This window comes from Mus pahari, chromosome 12 (genome assembly GCF_900095145.1).
Source record: "Mus pahari chromosome 12, PAHARI_EIJ_v1.1, whole genome shotgun sequence".
Lineage (NCBI taxonomy): Eukaryota > Metazoa > Chordata > Mammalia > Rodentia > Muridae > Mus > Mus pahari.
The window spans coordinates 39,190,443-39,207,200 of NC_034601.1; the positions used below are offsets into that span (position 1 = coordinate 39,190,443).

Genomic DNA, 16,758 nt, shown 5'->3' on the forward strand with positions numbered 1-16,758 from the left:
TTTTTTTTTTTTTTTTTTTTTTTTTTTTTTTTTTTTTGGAGGTTTGATTTATAGACAGTGGAGTGTGCGCATCTTCATAGCATAGCCCAATTAATACTTTCATTAATGCTCATCAGGTCATGTGTATATGATTCCCATTAAGATTGAGAACATTTACCTCACACCAGGTCGCTCACGGCTCCTCTCAGCTCATACCTTTTCTCTGATGTGAAGTCTTATTGCTAGAGACCATGGTTTTGTTGTTGTTGTTGTTGTTGTTGTTGTTTCTGTTTTTTTGTTTTGTTTTGTTTTTCAAGACAGGGTTTCTCTGTGTAGCCCTGGCTGTCCTGGAACTAACTCTGTAGACCAGGCTGGCCTTGAACTCAGAAATTCGCCTGCCTCTGCCTCCCGAGTGCTGGGATTAAAGGCGTTCGCCACCATGCCTGGCCCTAGAGACCATGTTTATCTGTAAAATCTATATAAACACAGTGCTGAATAATGGTATTTTTTTTTTGTACCTAGCTTTTCTCATTCACATACATCTAAGATTGTCTACAATGATCATGCAGCTGTCTTTCCTTTTATTATAGATTTATTTTATTTTGTATGTTTGTGTGTCCAAGAAGACCAGAAAAAGAGGGCACTGGATCCCAGGAAGCTGGTAGCTATGAGAGTTTGTAAGTGCTAAGAACTCAGTTCCAGTTCTCTGCAAGTATTCTTAGCCACTGAGTCATCTCTCCAGCCTCAAAATCCAGTCTTTCTACAGAGAAGCATTTGAGAATTACCCTTATTCAACCTCTCAAAGTCTGCTCACTTCATTGTGACCACATACAAACAAATCTCATTGGCACATGCTTATAACTACATGTGCACACATACATGCACACACACCATAGAGTTTAAGAATATGTGTTTTAAGTATCCCAGTAAAGTAAAATTTCTTAAGTCTTTGGTAAATAAATGTTAATTTTTTCCTTCTTTTTATCTTAGACATTCTATACTTACACACAGATAGTTATATTTTTATATAATTTATATATTTCTATTCAATTAATTCTTACACAATGCTTATAACTTATTGTCTATAACGCATAGGGCAGTAGATAACACATATTCAGAGTTTGTTATGATTTGTTTTCCATCAAACTGGAGCCTAACTATAAATTGTTACTTAGCACATATTAGCAAAATTTGATGATGCATTGATTAATAATGAAATATTTACTAGTTTCACTAGAATTAATTTTTTTATTACTTTTCAGTCAAGTCCAGCCCAACTTTTAGAGCACTCTTGTGGCATAGGTATGGTTAAATTTTGAGCACTGCATAAACATGTTGGCAGAATATGTGATTATGGCAAAGCGATCAAAATATTAGCTATTGCAAATATCTATTCTATTTTTTTTTTCAGATTTCGTGAACCATTGGAAAGTGACACCATTGTGGTATACGCCACCCAGAGTGACCACCAGATAGCCTCCTATAGGCTGGTGAAGCCCTCTAAATATTCCAAGTTAAAACGTCCAAGTCAGTCTGAGAGAAGACCTAGCAAACTGGAGAGGTTCGAAAAGGAAGGGCCGGGCAGGAAGGAGAGCCAGAGAGATACAGGTGGGTGTGCAGACACAGGAGGCTTTAAGTCCATACCGACAGGATTTCCCAACAGACTTGACTTTTCATAGAAAAGGACTTTGACCCTGACTTGGTTCTGGAGCTCAATTTGTCTTCCCCCTTCCATGATCTTCTCACTTGGAAGAGGTAATCTTACAAGTCAGGATTATGCGGTATGGCTAAGTCAGGATGCAGGCGCACGCCACCAAATGCACAGAACCTGATTTCTTATTGGATGCGCGCTGCTAAAGCAAACCCATTCTGGCTGTGTTACGCAGACGACTGATGAGAGCGCAGGGTGGTGCGGCTTTCTTACCTCCTATATTCAAGTAACATCTGATGTAGAATATCTGCCGCCCCCCCCCCTCCCCGGGGTATGTTCCTTTTCATATTCCTGGTTCCCACCCCGAAGAACGGAAAGCAAAACACTATTTCAAACTATTTTCCAAAAACATACAAACAATGCAGGTGTGAAAATGGTACTTAACGTCCTCCCCAGAGCCCCCAGCCCCAGCCCGGCAGCCTGTTTTCTGCAGAAGGGAAACAAACAAGGGAGAACATGATCACTTCCAGTTGCTGCTGCTCCCTCCTCCTCCTCCTCCTCCCTCCTCCTCCTCCTCTGCAAACAGAATAATTTCATTTGTTTTGATCTCTACTTTTTTTTTTTTTTTTAAGATTTATTTATTCACACCAGAAGAGGGCATCAGATCCCATTACAGATGGTTGTGAGCCACCATGTGGTTGCTGGGAATTGAACTCAGGACCTCTGGAAGAGCAGTCAGTGCTCCTAACCGCTGGGCCCCCTCTCCAGCCTGATCTCTATTTTTTTGAGTCAGGGTCTTTTGTAGTTCTGGCTAGCCTCAAACTCACTAGGAGCTGAGGCTGACCTTCAACATTTGACCCTTCTGCCTCCTCCTTCCAAGGAGTGCATCACTCCTGGTTTATTATGCCTCCCCTCCCCTCCGGTCCCCTCCCATCCCCTCCCCTCTCCCTCCCCTCCCTTCCCCTCCCCTTTTTCCTTTTCTTTTCTTTTCTCTTTTCTTTTCTTTTCTTTTCTTTTCTTTTCTTTTCTTTTTTTCTTTTCTATTTTACGAGACAGGGTCTCTCTGTGTAGCCCTGACTGTCCTGAAACTTATTCTGTAGACCAGGCTGGCCTCAAACTCAGAAATCCACCTGCCTCTGCCTCCCAAGTGCTGGGATTAAAGGCGTGCACCACCACTGCCCGGCTTACAATTCATTTTAACATATGTCTAAATGTATATCTTTGTATACACTGAGCATGAGGAGTTATTTCTCAATAGACACATGCTCACTGGTTAAAAAAAAAAAAGCCTATTGTTCTAAAACTGTAGTTTTCATGTTAGGTGCTTCTGACTAATTTTTTACACTTTTTTTTGTTCTTGAGAATTTCATAAAAGAATATAATAAAATATGATCTCACACCTAACCATGTCTTTTAAAAAAAGACCTACTAAGTACAATTAGTGCTGCCCATATATGTTTGGATGCAGAGCCATCCACTAGTGCATGGGAATGACAGAGGGCCAGAGGATCAGGGAGCTCGATGTGAGACTGTTTCTCCTAAAAATGTCAGCAGCTATGTCCATAAAGTCTCACCAACATGACTATCTGAGCAGAAGATGCACAAGGCCCACATCCTACAGCGGCCATGTCCTCCAAAAAAGAATGTTGTTGTTGTTGTTGTTGTTGTTGTTTTTAAGTGACCACAGTACATTTCACTTAGCATATGAACTGTCAGTTCCAACTCTCTGTCAAATTATGACTTACTCAACCCCGTCCTAAGGCAGTATTGCAAACACACTCTTCCGCCGTCTGCCAGTGCCCCATCATTCTTTAAGGCATTCTGTAAGGAGCTGGTGTTTGTTTGATTTTGCCAGCTTGCTTCATATTTGACTATGATGCTTCCTCAGTGCCGTAACATTTATCCTTTTTAAAAATTAGAATCAAAGGATATTTTATTGCAGTTGTTTGCATTTTTAAATTTCATTTACTTTATAATTGCATCATTTGCCCCTTCCCTTTCCTCACTTAAAACCCTCCCAGCCTACCTCTCCTTGTTCTCATTCCTATTCATGACCTCTTCTCCTCATTGTTCCATACACAGCTCCCTATCAGTTCTCAGTTGCCCATGGTTCTTTATATAAAACTGGGGGCTTGTAGCCTTTCCCCATCTGCTTGGCATGTCTGCTGTGGGCCTCGTGTAGCTTCTGCTCAGGTAGTCATGTTGGTGAGACTTTATGGATATAGCTGCTAACATTCTTAGGAGAAACAGTCTCACAGCGAGCTCCCTGACCCTCTGGCTCTCTGTCGTTCTTCTTCGATGTTCCCTGAGCCTCACGTGTGGGAGCCCGACTGTTATTTTTGCCAACTTTTAAAACAGAAAATGGTTAGCAGCAATAATTGTGCCTTAGATTTCTAGTCTGATTTTCCACTCTAGGAACAGTAGACAACTTAATGATTGTTCAGCTTACATTTTCTGTAACTCTGTAACGGTGTGTAAGCGTACCCACCCGGCCATTCTGTTTTCCATGGTCAGTACAACATTTTAAAAATTGCATGAGATATTCAACATCCTATTGTAAAGAAGGCTTTGAGTATTAGGTAGACTAATGTAGATATTCTGGGCATGATATGCTTAGATGTGATATTCTATGGGCTGGATATCATAAATACATTTAAAAATCAGCCACTTTCAATTTACAGGGGGTTTATCAGGATGTGACCCCAGATCAAAGGTCAAAGAACATCTGTGGTTTGGGAGGTTGAATTCATGGTAGTTCCATATTTTATCTTTATCTTGTGTATGTGTGTGTATGTGTACGCATGTGTGTGTAGGTTGAAACAGTATTTGAGAGTTATTTTTTTGCCTTAGAAGTATTGAAAAGGAATTCTTTGTACAGGTGGAAGTATTAGCCTACAAGAAGAATCAATGTTGGAAAAAGGAAAGAAATTTCGGCCTCGAACTTTAAGTGAAATTATGGTAGAAAACCAAATTGAGAAAACTAAGAAACTCATACAACAAGCTGAGCGGGCTCAACTTAAGATTCTCCAGCGCAAAAAGGAATGGGAGGAGCTGTGAGTCATGTGGGGCCTATATTCTTACACTCTGTGACCTATATTCTTACACTCTGTGACCTATATTCTTACACTCTTAATATGTGACACCCCCCCCCAAATAACTTTGTAAATATTGTTTTTGTTTGACATGGTTGTTACTTACACAAAGAAGTAAATATAATAGACAAGTGAAGTTCATCTGCGTATGAAAACTCTTTCAAGTTTTTATTTATTTAAGGCTGTGTGTGCATGCATTCATGTGAACATGCGCCTGTGCCTGTGTGTGCTTGTAGAGGCTAGAAGAGAACCCCTTGAAGCTGGAGTCACAGGCACTTGTGAGACACCTGCTGGGTCTCATGGGTGCTAGGATATGAGCTCTTCTCATGACTGTGCCGCAGGCACTTGTAACCATTTCTCCAGTCCCCTAAAATTTTACTCTTAAATGTCCCTCATAGCTTCTATTATTATTGTCACCATTTAAATCTATTCATATAGTATGTATCTTTAACATGTTTCAGTTATTAAGAGTCACCTTTTAACTCTTCTAATAGGATTTAAAAGTTACTTATACCCCAACATTATAGTAATAATAGTGAATATATTCTATTATTCTAAAATCTATCTATCTACCATTACAAGTGCATTTCATACTTTCTTGTGACATTAATGTTTCTTTTTATTGTTCTTTCATTTTAATTTGAAACACTCCATTTGGAACTTCCTTTTCTCTTTTCCTTTTCTTTTTTCTTTTTCTCTTTCTTTCTTCTTTCTTTCTTTCTTTCTTTCTTTCTTTCTTTCTTTCTTTCTTTCTTTCTTTCTTTCTTTCTCCCCCCCCCCACCCCCCGAGACAGGGTTTCTGTAGACCTGGCTGTCCTGGAATTCACTCTGTAGACCAGGCTGGCCTTGAACTTAGAAATCCACCTAACTCTGTCTCCCAAGTGCTGGGATTAAAGGCATCTGCCACCACTGCCTGACCCATTTGGCACTTCTTATACAATAGGTGGTCCTGAGGAATTTCCTGTTTTTTGCTCTTGGGTGCTTTCTCTGTCTGTCTGTGTCTGTGTCTGTGTCTGTGTCTGTGTGTCTGTGTCTGTGTCTGTGTCTGTGTCTGTGTCTGTGTCTGTGTCTGTGTCTGTGTCTGTCTGTCTCTGTCTCTGTCTCTGTCTCTGTCTCTGTCTCTGTGTCTGTCTCTCTCTCTTTCATTCTGAGATCCAAAGCTGACAAGAGAGAAACTAATTCTTTAGGAGGCTCTGAAGAACACAACTCACTTCTTTTTCCCTACAGGAAGATCTTGGGAGCTGGGATTTGTTTCACCTTTTGAGTGTGTGCTTGCCGTCTTCACTCTTCTTGGCTCTCTGGTGGCTCAGGCTGTGCAGTCTACCCCCATCAATGCCTTAGGACTCAGAGAGAGCAGTTCTCTGCGGATTCCCCTTGGCAAAGCAGTTGAACCCATTTTCTACCCTAGGAATATCTGAAAGCAGGGATTTCAGCCACGGGCGGGCGGAAGGCTGATTCTGGGGAGTGCTCCTCAGTGACTCATGGAGAGAGAAACTGAACTGTGGCTGTATCAATGTACTTGCACAGTGGTCCTGAACCAAGAACTTTTCTGTTCTCTTTTTTTCCTGTTCTTTTTTCTGTTCTACTCTTTCATCTTGCTGACTTCACTTTGCATTAAAGATTGATTCTGCTTTACTAATCCTTTTGCCTTTTATTTCTTATTTTTCTTCATTTTATTGTGTGGGACATGTTATATTATGTTGGCTGAAAATAATGAGACTAGACATTTTTGTTTATCTTTAGTGTTAGGGAGAGTCACTTCATCCTTTTATGATTTTAAATTCATTTTTATTAAGTTGAATAAATTCTCTTTTATTCCTATTATTTTTCATTTATTCATCTATTCTTACAATGTTTCACTATGTGACCCAGGCTGGTCTTACTCAAACTACCCCCTTATCTTGGGGGTGGGACTACAGGCTGGAGCCCTTGAACCTGGCTTGTTCTTAGCTTTAAAAATCAAGATGGATACTGACTTTTATAAAGTGTCTTTTTTTTTTTTAACATTTATTTGTTTCCTGCACAAGGGATGTGACAGAATACAAGTGTGGAGATCAGAGGGCAATTGTAGGGCTTTGTTATCTCCTAATGCCACTGGGGCTCTGGAGACTGAATTCAGGCTGTCTGTCATGGTGACAAACACCTTTACCCATTGAGTCATCCCGCTGGCCCATTGAGATGTTTGTTTATTTGTTTGTTTGTTTTGTTTTAGGTAGAAAAAAATGTACTTGTGTGGAAATTAAAATACTACAGTAATTCTACTATCAGTCAAAATAATTTTAAAACATATATTGAGATGATAATATCCTTTTATTCTTTGTTTAGTCATATTTGGATTGACTTGAATGATTCTGAATGTTGAAGTGGAAATCTTAGCTAAAACCTCCAATACTAGTATATTTGCTAATATTATGGGAACTTTTATGTGTATATTACTGAAAGTTTGACCTGTGGTTTTTTTTTCTTGCGTTCTATCTCTCCTGGGTTGCTATCAAAGCAATGTGGATCTCACGAAAACGGTTGAGAGATGTTTTCTTCAGTTCTGCTTCCTGAAGGCTTGCCATTGCGTCTTTCCTGTATGCTGGATAGAAGTCATGAGTAACACCACGTGAAAGACAAAATCAAATGCAAATTCAAACTATTTATTATGATAGCACTTTTCAGATTTAACTTTTCCTCTTGGGTCAGTTTTTGAAATTTGTGTCTTTAAGAAACTGGTGGATTTTTTTTTTAAAACCTAGATTGTCACTGTAGGGTGGCATTTTTGGTTTTGTTTCAGTCACTTGCCTTTAATTCAGGGGAGTTGCTAATTAATATCTTTTTTTTCTTGGCCATTCTAGCTCACCATTTACCAACTGTATTAACATTTTCAGAAACCTAACTTTTGCTCAAAAGTATTAAAATAATTGCCTACTTCCTGCATTTCTGATTTTAAAAATCATGTCTTTTCTTGTCCTGTTTTAGCATTAATTGGGTGTTTCTTTTTTTCTGACAATGTAACGTGTGTTAGCCTTGATACCCATACCTTTCTTCTTTTCTAGCATAAACCTGTGAAGTATAACTTTTCTCCTAAGCATGAACTTAATCATGTTTCATAGGTGCCCACTGTCATTCAGTACAAAACATGTCAACGAGCCCTCGGAACTTCTTCCCGTACATCTGTTTCATTTAAGCGTTTGCTGCCTGGTTTTCAAATGTTTGAGATTTAAATATTAGATTTTTGGTTAGGCTTCTTATTTCATTTCTTATTATCATAGAAAGCAGTCACGTGAGGTTTGCTGGAACCTAGGCTGTGATGCTCCGTTCTGTCTGGAAGTTTATCATGTGTTTGACAAACAGTGTGCTTTCTTGCATTACCCGGTACTGTCCTCTGTGAGGGTAGACTGGGGCAAGATGGTTGGTAACATCGTTCAGGTCTCCTAGGACAGGCTTGCTCTTAACTACGACCTGTAGTCGATAAGACATTCAGCTGGGGAAGAGAGTCATTCCCAGATGTGCATAAACTGTCAGCAGCGTTCAGCAGCAGCTCTCTGGTAATTGCACGTTTCCAGTGATCTGTTCTTTGCCGAGCTCCATCCTAGTTGACATTACGAGTGTCTTGATTAGCACTCATCTGCAACAGTGAAGACAGCCCCACGGATTTCTGACAGTGCTATAGCATCTAGCTCCATATTCTTTCTGCGAAAGGCCTAGCTACTTTGGTTTCTCCATCTCCTCAACCAGTGAGCTCACTGGGTTACTTTTTGCTCAGTAAGATTCTGACCGTACTTACTCTGTAGTTTAGCAATCTCTTCCATGTGGAAAAGCAGGAGCTAGAATTACTTTGCTTGACTTCTCTGAGGAGTTGGTTTCCTATTACCGTATTCTATGTGTTGTGATGATGCTTGCATGTCTGAGTGTAGCCGTTTCATGTATTTTTGGTTCAGTTTTCTAGTTGCTTACATCATGAGCAGTTATGGTACCAGCCCCATCCTCCTCTTCCTTTTCATCCTCGGAGACCATTCTCCCCTTTAAAAAGAGCAGTCCTTCCTTTTTGGTGCAGATGTGCAGATGTGAATAATTGTCAAGGGATACACAATCACACAGGCTTCCTCTGCTAGGTCACACTGTGTGTACCCGGAGGGCTTTTCTCTTAAAGGAAAGAAAGCGCTGACTGCAGGCCAGACGTCCACGCTCATTCTGGCCGGCAGACATCACTTTCACTGTGGTGGACTGTTGGAATTTCCCAATTCAAGACCTTGTAAGGGATACTCAAAGATGCCTTAGAGCATCCCAGGCCTGGAGTTCCGTTTCTTTAGAGAGCAATTCCTGAGTTTTGTCTTGGTATGAAAGCAGTCACCGATTGGTCTGTGTGGAAAGCTGAGATGCATCCGTTCACAGCCCGTCACTGAGGGTTACATCACAGCGTAACCACAGTTCACACTCTGCGCCTGTTCCCTAGAGGCTCTACTGAGAAAATACTTTGGTAGCCTCCTCCTGGAAGTGTCCTAGGCCATAGATTTTTCTAGTCTTATTTATTGGTCAATATAATTTCATCTCCCCCCCCCCCGTATTCCCAAATGGTATCAATATAACTGGTGGATTCCTAATAGTTTTCCATCCTATTCTCAACTTCTCTGATGATCAGCATGGCTTTCTGTACCTCCCAAAAGTTGTTTCCATGGAGTCCTGGGAGGAGGCGGCAAGTGCGCGTTAAGAGGCTGTTGTCACATTCATGTCTGTACCGTCCCCTTCCATGACAGTTACAAGAGCAAGCCGGATGATGACTATGAAGATCCCAAAGATGTTCAGGCCATCAAAGAAGCCCAAACATACATGGGGGATTTCAATCTGAAGACAGCCCCAGACTACAAGATCCCTGAGCACATGAGAATAAACGCAGCCAAGAAGGAGGAGGAGCTGGGGTTCCTTGACGCGATGGTACGTCAATCGTGGACTCCATGACCGCGAAAAGCATCCTGTTGTTAAGTAGAGTCTGTTCGACCCCCCCTCCCATTTATCGCTCTGATCCCACACATGCATATAAACACAAAATCGCTGAAGGCGATTTTTGTAGGAGTCTAGAATACGTCCTCTTTTTATAAATGAGCCAGGGACCCAGAGAGGGTAAGAGATTTGTCTGTGAGTGTATCAGCTCACCGTGCAGAACCAGCCTTCTGGTAAGTATATGGCTCCATGCCATTTTTATGGGGAAAGTCCTATAGTGTTTCATGTACATTGGACTTCTGAAATTCAGTGGAATCCTTGGTAGATTTGTTTTCTGGCTGCCACAGACTACTAACCGGTTAGAACAAACGCCATCATTTAATCTTTTCTTTACAGGACTTCCATCTTTTGTCAGAAATGAAATACCAACCAACCAACCAACACGTTTTCTAAACTAATCAAACTTGGATCTGAGCCTCATTTTTCTTATTAAATGTTTTTTTCCCCTCATTGATCCCTGCATTTCTGATGGATGCTAATTCCCCAGGTACCCTTTAAATCCTTAGGGGATTGCTTCTTCACACTTAGAGGCTCAGAAAGGAATATGGCTACTTTGTTCAAAAGGAGGGTTAACTACTTGGCCACCTAGTGTGGTTGTATAGACTACACAGTTTACCAAATCACACTGACAAGGGTGTCAGTTCTATATCCCATAGGTAGCATATTCTGAGAAATGGGAAAAAAGTATCCTGAAGAAGATATATCCTTTTTCCCCCCACAAAAGTTGTTATTTATGCCGGTGTTATAAGTGTATTGACATTCTAGCTAATATCTACAAATGAAGGATCAATGACCATAATTTTATTCTTCTGGTCACAATCAGCATTTCAGACATCTTACGAGTGATCATTTAGATTATTTTTCTAGCAATTTTTCCCCGAGATAAGTTTAACTTACCCATTATTTTTATTTAGTAGTATGTATTATTTACAGACCCACATTCTTGTGAGCACACACACACTCTCTCTCTTTTCTTTCTTTCTTTTTCTTTCTTTCTTTCTTTCATGTGTGAGAATGTCTTACCTGCATGTGTGGCTGTGCCCCTATGTTCATGCATGGTGATACCCACAGAAACCAGAAGGCAGCATTGGATCCTCTGGAACCCGAGTTATAGACAGTTGTGAGCTGCCATGTGGGTACCATGTGTGCTAGGAATTGAACCTGGATCCTCTGTAAGAGCAACTAGGTGGTTCCACACGTACCCAGTGCTGACTTCTCATTTTAAGTCTTAATTCTTTAAAGACTCATTCTCAAGTAGGTAAACACGATGATCTTGTTTTAGTGATTTACTTCCTAGTAGATATGTAGGTAAGTTTTATAAGACTACTTGACAAAGTGTGTTTGGTCCTTTTTTAAAAACAAAACAAAACAAACCCCACTATATTTTGTAAGTAATGCTTAGTCTGGTTTGCAGCCTCATTGCACACAGTTGCTGTTGTCCTTTGAGGCACTGGGAGATACTTCTAAGACAGAGTGTGTAATGAGCAAGCCATAGGTGTATGCTCACCTGTGGCAGTACCTGTGCAGGTATGCTTTGGCTCAAAACCACAGAAGGAGGTCATGGTATATATACTATGTGACACTGATGTAAATAGTAAAGGAGTAAGCAGTAAACAGTGGCAAAAATTCCGAATGAGAACAGGAGGACTTATAGTTAGGACATAGTTGGGCAGCCAAGGTGAATCGAAAAAAAAAAAAATCCAAATTTCCATCTAGGAAAGGAACTAGTCAATGCCTAGAGTGTCCAGCTAAACGCAAGTCTCCTGAGAGACTTCCATGAAGAGGCTGAAGGACAGGAAGCCCAACCTTGCAAACCAGCAGAAGGGACCAATGAGACAAAGGGACCAGTGGGTTCCAGAGGTCAGATTAAGGCTGGCTTCAGTCTTAGTGGGTGACATCTGAAAGCCAGAGGAGAGCATAACTGAATGTTCCTAAGCGAGGCGTTCGCTTTTCCCTGGTCTCGCCAGTCCAAAGGTAAAGAAAGGGTAAATAACCGTTCCAGACTACCCTATGTGAGTAGTGATGTTGCTTCCCATCCCCTCTCTCCCTTGTTTCAGGCCCACGGAAAGAAGAGGTACATGAACAAGTGCATCCTTTCCCTTCGAGATCTCAAGCTGGCCGTCATTGAGGAAATCCAGTGCCTGGTCCAAGAACTGAAGAACATTCAGTCTTCCATCCCTGCGTCCAAGCACATGCCCATCCCCCAGGTCCCGCAGATCTATCCAGAGGAAGTCCCAGAAAGGAGATTCCAGTACGACGAGGAGACTCTCTTGAGATTTCAGAGAAAGCAGAAGAAACGGCAGGATAAGGACAGCAGCAAGCAGTCAGGAATGGGATCCGGGAGCTCAGCCGGAGGAGGGCTAGTAGGGTTCCTCAAACTGTCCTCGGGAAAGGAGGGAGACCTGACAACCAGAGACTCCCTGTCTCGCTCGTCCAAGGCATCAGCGCTCCTGGAGGTTCCGAAGCCCATAGAGTTTGAGAAGGCAGAGCCAAGCGACGCAGAGCTGGAGATTATGAAAAGAGACGAGGTTAAACACTTATACATGCAACAGTTTTTGTGCAACAGGGTAAGAGGCGAAGCCGCCCCTCCATGTAAGATAAGAATGAGAAGAGTGGGAGAATCCGGTCTGGCTTTATGATTGGTTGATTTCAGATTTCTCCGCATTAACCCTCCCCCAAATGCTGATTAGCTCATCACTCGCTGATGGCTTGGCTCCCCACCCCCCGCCCCGCCCCCATGGTTTTCTAACTAATCTTTGGGCCTTCTGCAGAATGTTGGAGTTCTGTATCCTTTTTTTCCTACAGAAAAAAAAAAAAAAAAGACACTTGCAACTAAATGAAGTCATGGTAAAGGGAACTGGAGGGACAGCCTTGAACAGATAAATAGAATGCACTGAAACCGGAAGCCCCTGCTTTTCACACAACCGTCTCTGTCTCTGCCTTCATGTCTCTGTCTTTCTGTCTCTTTGGTCTCATTTTGTAGCTTAGATTGACCTAAAATTCACCATGTAGCCTGAACTGGCCTCAAAGTCGAGGCTAATCCTCCTGCCTCAGGCTCTCGGGTCCCTGGATTACAGGTATAAACATCACGCTGGCCCATCTACTCTCTTTTCTTTAGTGCATGGATTGCTCCAGGAGGAGGGAGCGTCTGTGGCGATGGTCGGATTCAAAATTATTCTAGAACTGGAATGGCAGGGGCTGGTATTTCCAGGGAAAACAGAACCAGGCTTGGATCAGAAGCGCAGGGTACAGGGTACAGTTTAACCAAGGAAGGAAGGAAAGAACCCTTCCTGGACAGATAGCTCCCCGCTACCAGACATAAACAAGGAACCCCTTCTTCATCTCGTTTCAGCTCCACCCTGCAAAGGTGCTCCCTGTAGCTCCCCAGCCTTCTTCATCAGCCCTGCTCCACCCAGGCCTGTTCTCCCACTAAGACCTGCCTCCCAGGCTCGCTCTCTACCACCATTTCGTAGCAGAGCTTTCTTCATTACCGCTCCCTTGTAACTGCAATGCCCATTGCCCTTCAGAGATGAGATCATTCAAAGCACAGGCCAGTCCAAGCCCTCTCCAGCATCTTCCGCACACACTCTTCCTGTTTTTGGACTCCATCACCCCTGCAGTCAGCTCCTTATGTCTTACACTTGTCTTCTTGATGTGTCTTCTTCCTATGTGTTAGCTTTGCCTTACCAGGTAGAGTTTACCGTCCTCCCGATAACGGCCACATCTCTTCTCTCTTCTGTTTCCCGCATGGCGTCTAGCCATAAGGCACACCAGACACATAGTAGAGATTCATTCACAAGCTTCGCTACAATCACATTACTTTTTTGATTTTATTCATTTAACAAATGTCTGTTGGCCATGCCACATGCAGAGATGTAATAGTCGGGCAGTGGGACCACACAACAGTGCTCAAGAAAAACACTCACTACCCTCACAAACCTAGCAAGCTGTTTGCTATGAGAGCCAGCAGAACCGGTGTAACCCGTACAGTCCTGCAGACCCCTGTGGTCTGGTTTCAGAATGACTTTTTGAAAAAGAAAATGTCCTCCTGTCTCCAGAGAAACTAGGAATAATTTAGCCTTATCGAATAAGCATAAAAGGGAGCCCAAATATGCACTGTATAACCACACTTACTTAAAAGCTTGGGTTTTTTTTTTCCATTTCTTTGCTTTGGGTTGATTTCTGTATTTTAGTCCTCTAAAATTCTCTAGCAATTTGACCACCACCAACCTGCAGACATCTTACTGTTCATTGTCCTCTAGTAGGGGGTTGCACACACACCAAGTTTTTGACAGTCAAGACTTTCTGTAATGTACAACCCAACGAATAACATTCAATGGTTTTCTGCCCCCCCCCCCCACTGTGCGAATTTCCTTGGGGTCATCAATAGTTGTGGTTCCTTCTTAGGCTTTTCACTAACACTGCAATAAGTAGGTAGAGCTGTGTCCAATCAGAGTACACAGGAGGATTACAGCAACTTGGCCATAGTGGAATAAGGTCCAGACCAGGAGTCAGGACTTGGATTTCTGTTCCACCTTTATGTTAAGGTAGCCTTGATTACAGAGCAGTCACCTTTAACCTCATTTTCTCATTTGGAAAATGTGACAATTGAATGGTTTCTTGTGACTCTATTATTGTATTTACCTATGTAAAAATATTTTCCCTTCTTTTTAAATTTGTGTTCTTCTCAAACATTACATCCTTACCACAGTTTCCCCTCTCTCCACTCCTCTCAGCCCCTCCTCCTCCATCCTTTCTTCCTCAGATCAGCTCCTCTTCTGTTTCCCTTCACAAGAACAAATAAATAAGAACAGGCCTCCCAGGGATACCCACCAAACCTTGCCTAACAAGATACAAGAAGACTGGGCACAAACCCTCAGATCACTGCTGGATGAGGCAACCCAGTAGGAGGAAGAGGGTCCCAAATGCAGGCTAAAGAGTCAGAGTCACCCCCGACTCCCATTGTAGGGAGTCCCACAGGAACACTAACTATACAGCCATGAGGTATATGCAAAGGATCTTGCTTAGACCCATACAAGGCCAATGATTGTCACTTTGGTTTCTGTAAGCCCCTATGATCCCTGCTCAGTTGATTCTGTGGGATGTGTTCTCATGGTGTACTCCTGAAGGCCAATCCAACCTCACACTCCCCACCCCCACCCCCCGACCCCATCTTCTTCAGGGTTCCCTTGTGTTTTAGTTTGAGTTTCCATTGCTGTGAAGAGACACCATGACCAAGGCAACTCTTAAGAAGGAAAACATTTAATTGTGACTGGCTGACAGTTTCAGAAGTTTAGTCCATTATCATGGTGGAAGCATAGCAGCCTACAGGCTAACATGGTGCTGGAGAAGGAGATGAGAGTTCTCCATCTTGATCTGAAGGCAGCCAGAAGGAGACGCTAATGCCTCACTGGATGGAGCTTAAGTGTAGAGACCTAAAATCCCACTCCCACAGAGACACTCCCTCCAACAAGGCCACACCTCCTAGTAGTGCCCCTCCTCATGGGTCAAACATCCAAACACATGAGTCTATAGGGACCAAACCTATTCAAACCACCATACCCTGGCTCTGCCTAGACTTTGGCTCTGAGTCTCTGCATCTGTCCCCATTGTTCATCCACTACTGGATGATGCCCCTCTGACAACTGGGGTGGGCACCTACCTACATTTTCAAAATGTTTTTAAATAAAGTAGTTAAGAGTAATGTTTATTTAGGCTAACTGTGAGAAAGCATTAAAAATGGGTTAGATAAAGAGGATATATATATATATATATATATATATATATATATATATATAGTACATATATATGTATATATATATACATGACATTATCTATCTATCTAATATCATTGAACAATGGCTTAGTCAATAGTGATAAAGTAGCTTAAAGGACTGTATTATAGAATTCCCATGACTAAGCTATGCAAATTTAATGCCACTAATAAGTGAGTTTATATGAGCACATAATTATATCTCTAGCCAAAATACATAATGAGAAATATTTTAGATACATCAGTACTGCTGGACAGTTTGAAAAAGAACATTTGCTTTTTAACTTACATATCCTCAAATCTCTTTTATGCCTCAGATCAAAGAACTGACTGTCACTTTCGACGCAGAACTCCATCTTCTAAGACATCAGAAACTGAAGCTAGATACTAAAATGAAATTATCTGACCTTCACCACCTCACATTATTTCAAGAAATGCTTCTCCTGAAGAATTTTGAAAAACAGGAAAATATTCTTCAAGAGAGAGTTAATTCTTTAGACAAAGAGGAGCAAGACATGCAAGTAAGAGTGGGCTGGATCTTGACTGACTGCTCTCCTCAAGTCAGGGAACATTAATATGATTCCCTAGAACCAGTGTAAAGAGCTAGGCACAGCAGCCCACATCTGTAATCTAAGTCTGGGTGGCAGGAAAAGGAGGGTCTATGGATCTTGCTGGTCAGCCAATCGAGCCAAGTTGGCAAGCTTCAGGTTCAATGAGACACGGTGTCTCAGAAAAACAAGACAGAAAAGGCTAGCAAGATGGCTCAGTGGATAAAGGTACTTGCCAACAAGCCTGATGACCTGAGTTCAGCTCTTCAATCCATTCACTAGACCAGCGATTCTCAACCTTCCGAATGCTGTGACCCTTTTATACAGTTCCTCGTGGTGTGGTGACGCCTAACCACTATTCTGAATTGTACTGGAAATATTTTTGGAGATAGAGGTTTGCCAAAGGGGTTGTGATCCACAGGTTGAGAACTATTACAATAGACTGAAAGAGCCAACTCTCAAAAGTTGTTTTCTTGACCATACATGCCCTGTGGTACAGGCATACATACACATGCACACAGACACACAGACACACACACACACACACACACACACACACACACACACACACACAAATACATACATGCACTCACATGTATAAGAGAGATGTTTAAAAATAATAATAAAGTAGAAGATGATTAAGGAAGACAACATCTATTTCTATCTTCTACATATATGTGAGTACATGTACCCCTGCGGACATATGAACATATACCCTCACACAAAATC

The 16,758-nt window shown here is 41.9% G+C and overlaps 1 protein-coding gene across 1 annotated transcript in view; it reads left to right on the forward strand.

The window, feature by feature from the left end:
- Window positions 1–16,758, forward strand: part of Cfap44 (cilia and flagella associated protein 44) — a 69,983-nt gene that overhangs the window by 37,026 nt on the left and 16,199 nt on the right. The window contains exons 22-26 of the mRNA XM_021209913.1: window positions 1,391–1,587; window positions 4,509–4,683; window positions 9,465–9,642; window positions 11,766–12,275; window positions 15,799–16,002. Coding sequence (XP_021065572.1) covers window positions 1,391–1,587; window positions 4,509–4,683; window positions 9,465–9,642; window positions 11,766–12,275; window positions 15,799–16,002 — 1,264 coding nt within the window. The remainder of the gene's footprint in view (window positions 1–1,390; window positions 1,588–4,508; window positions 4,684–9,464; window positions 9,643–11,765; window positions 12,276–15,798; window positions 16,003–16,758) is intronic.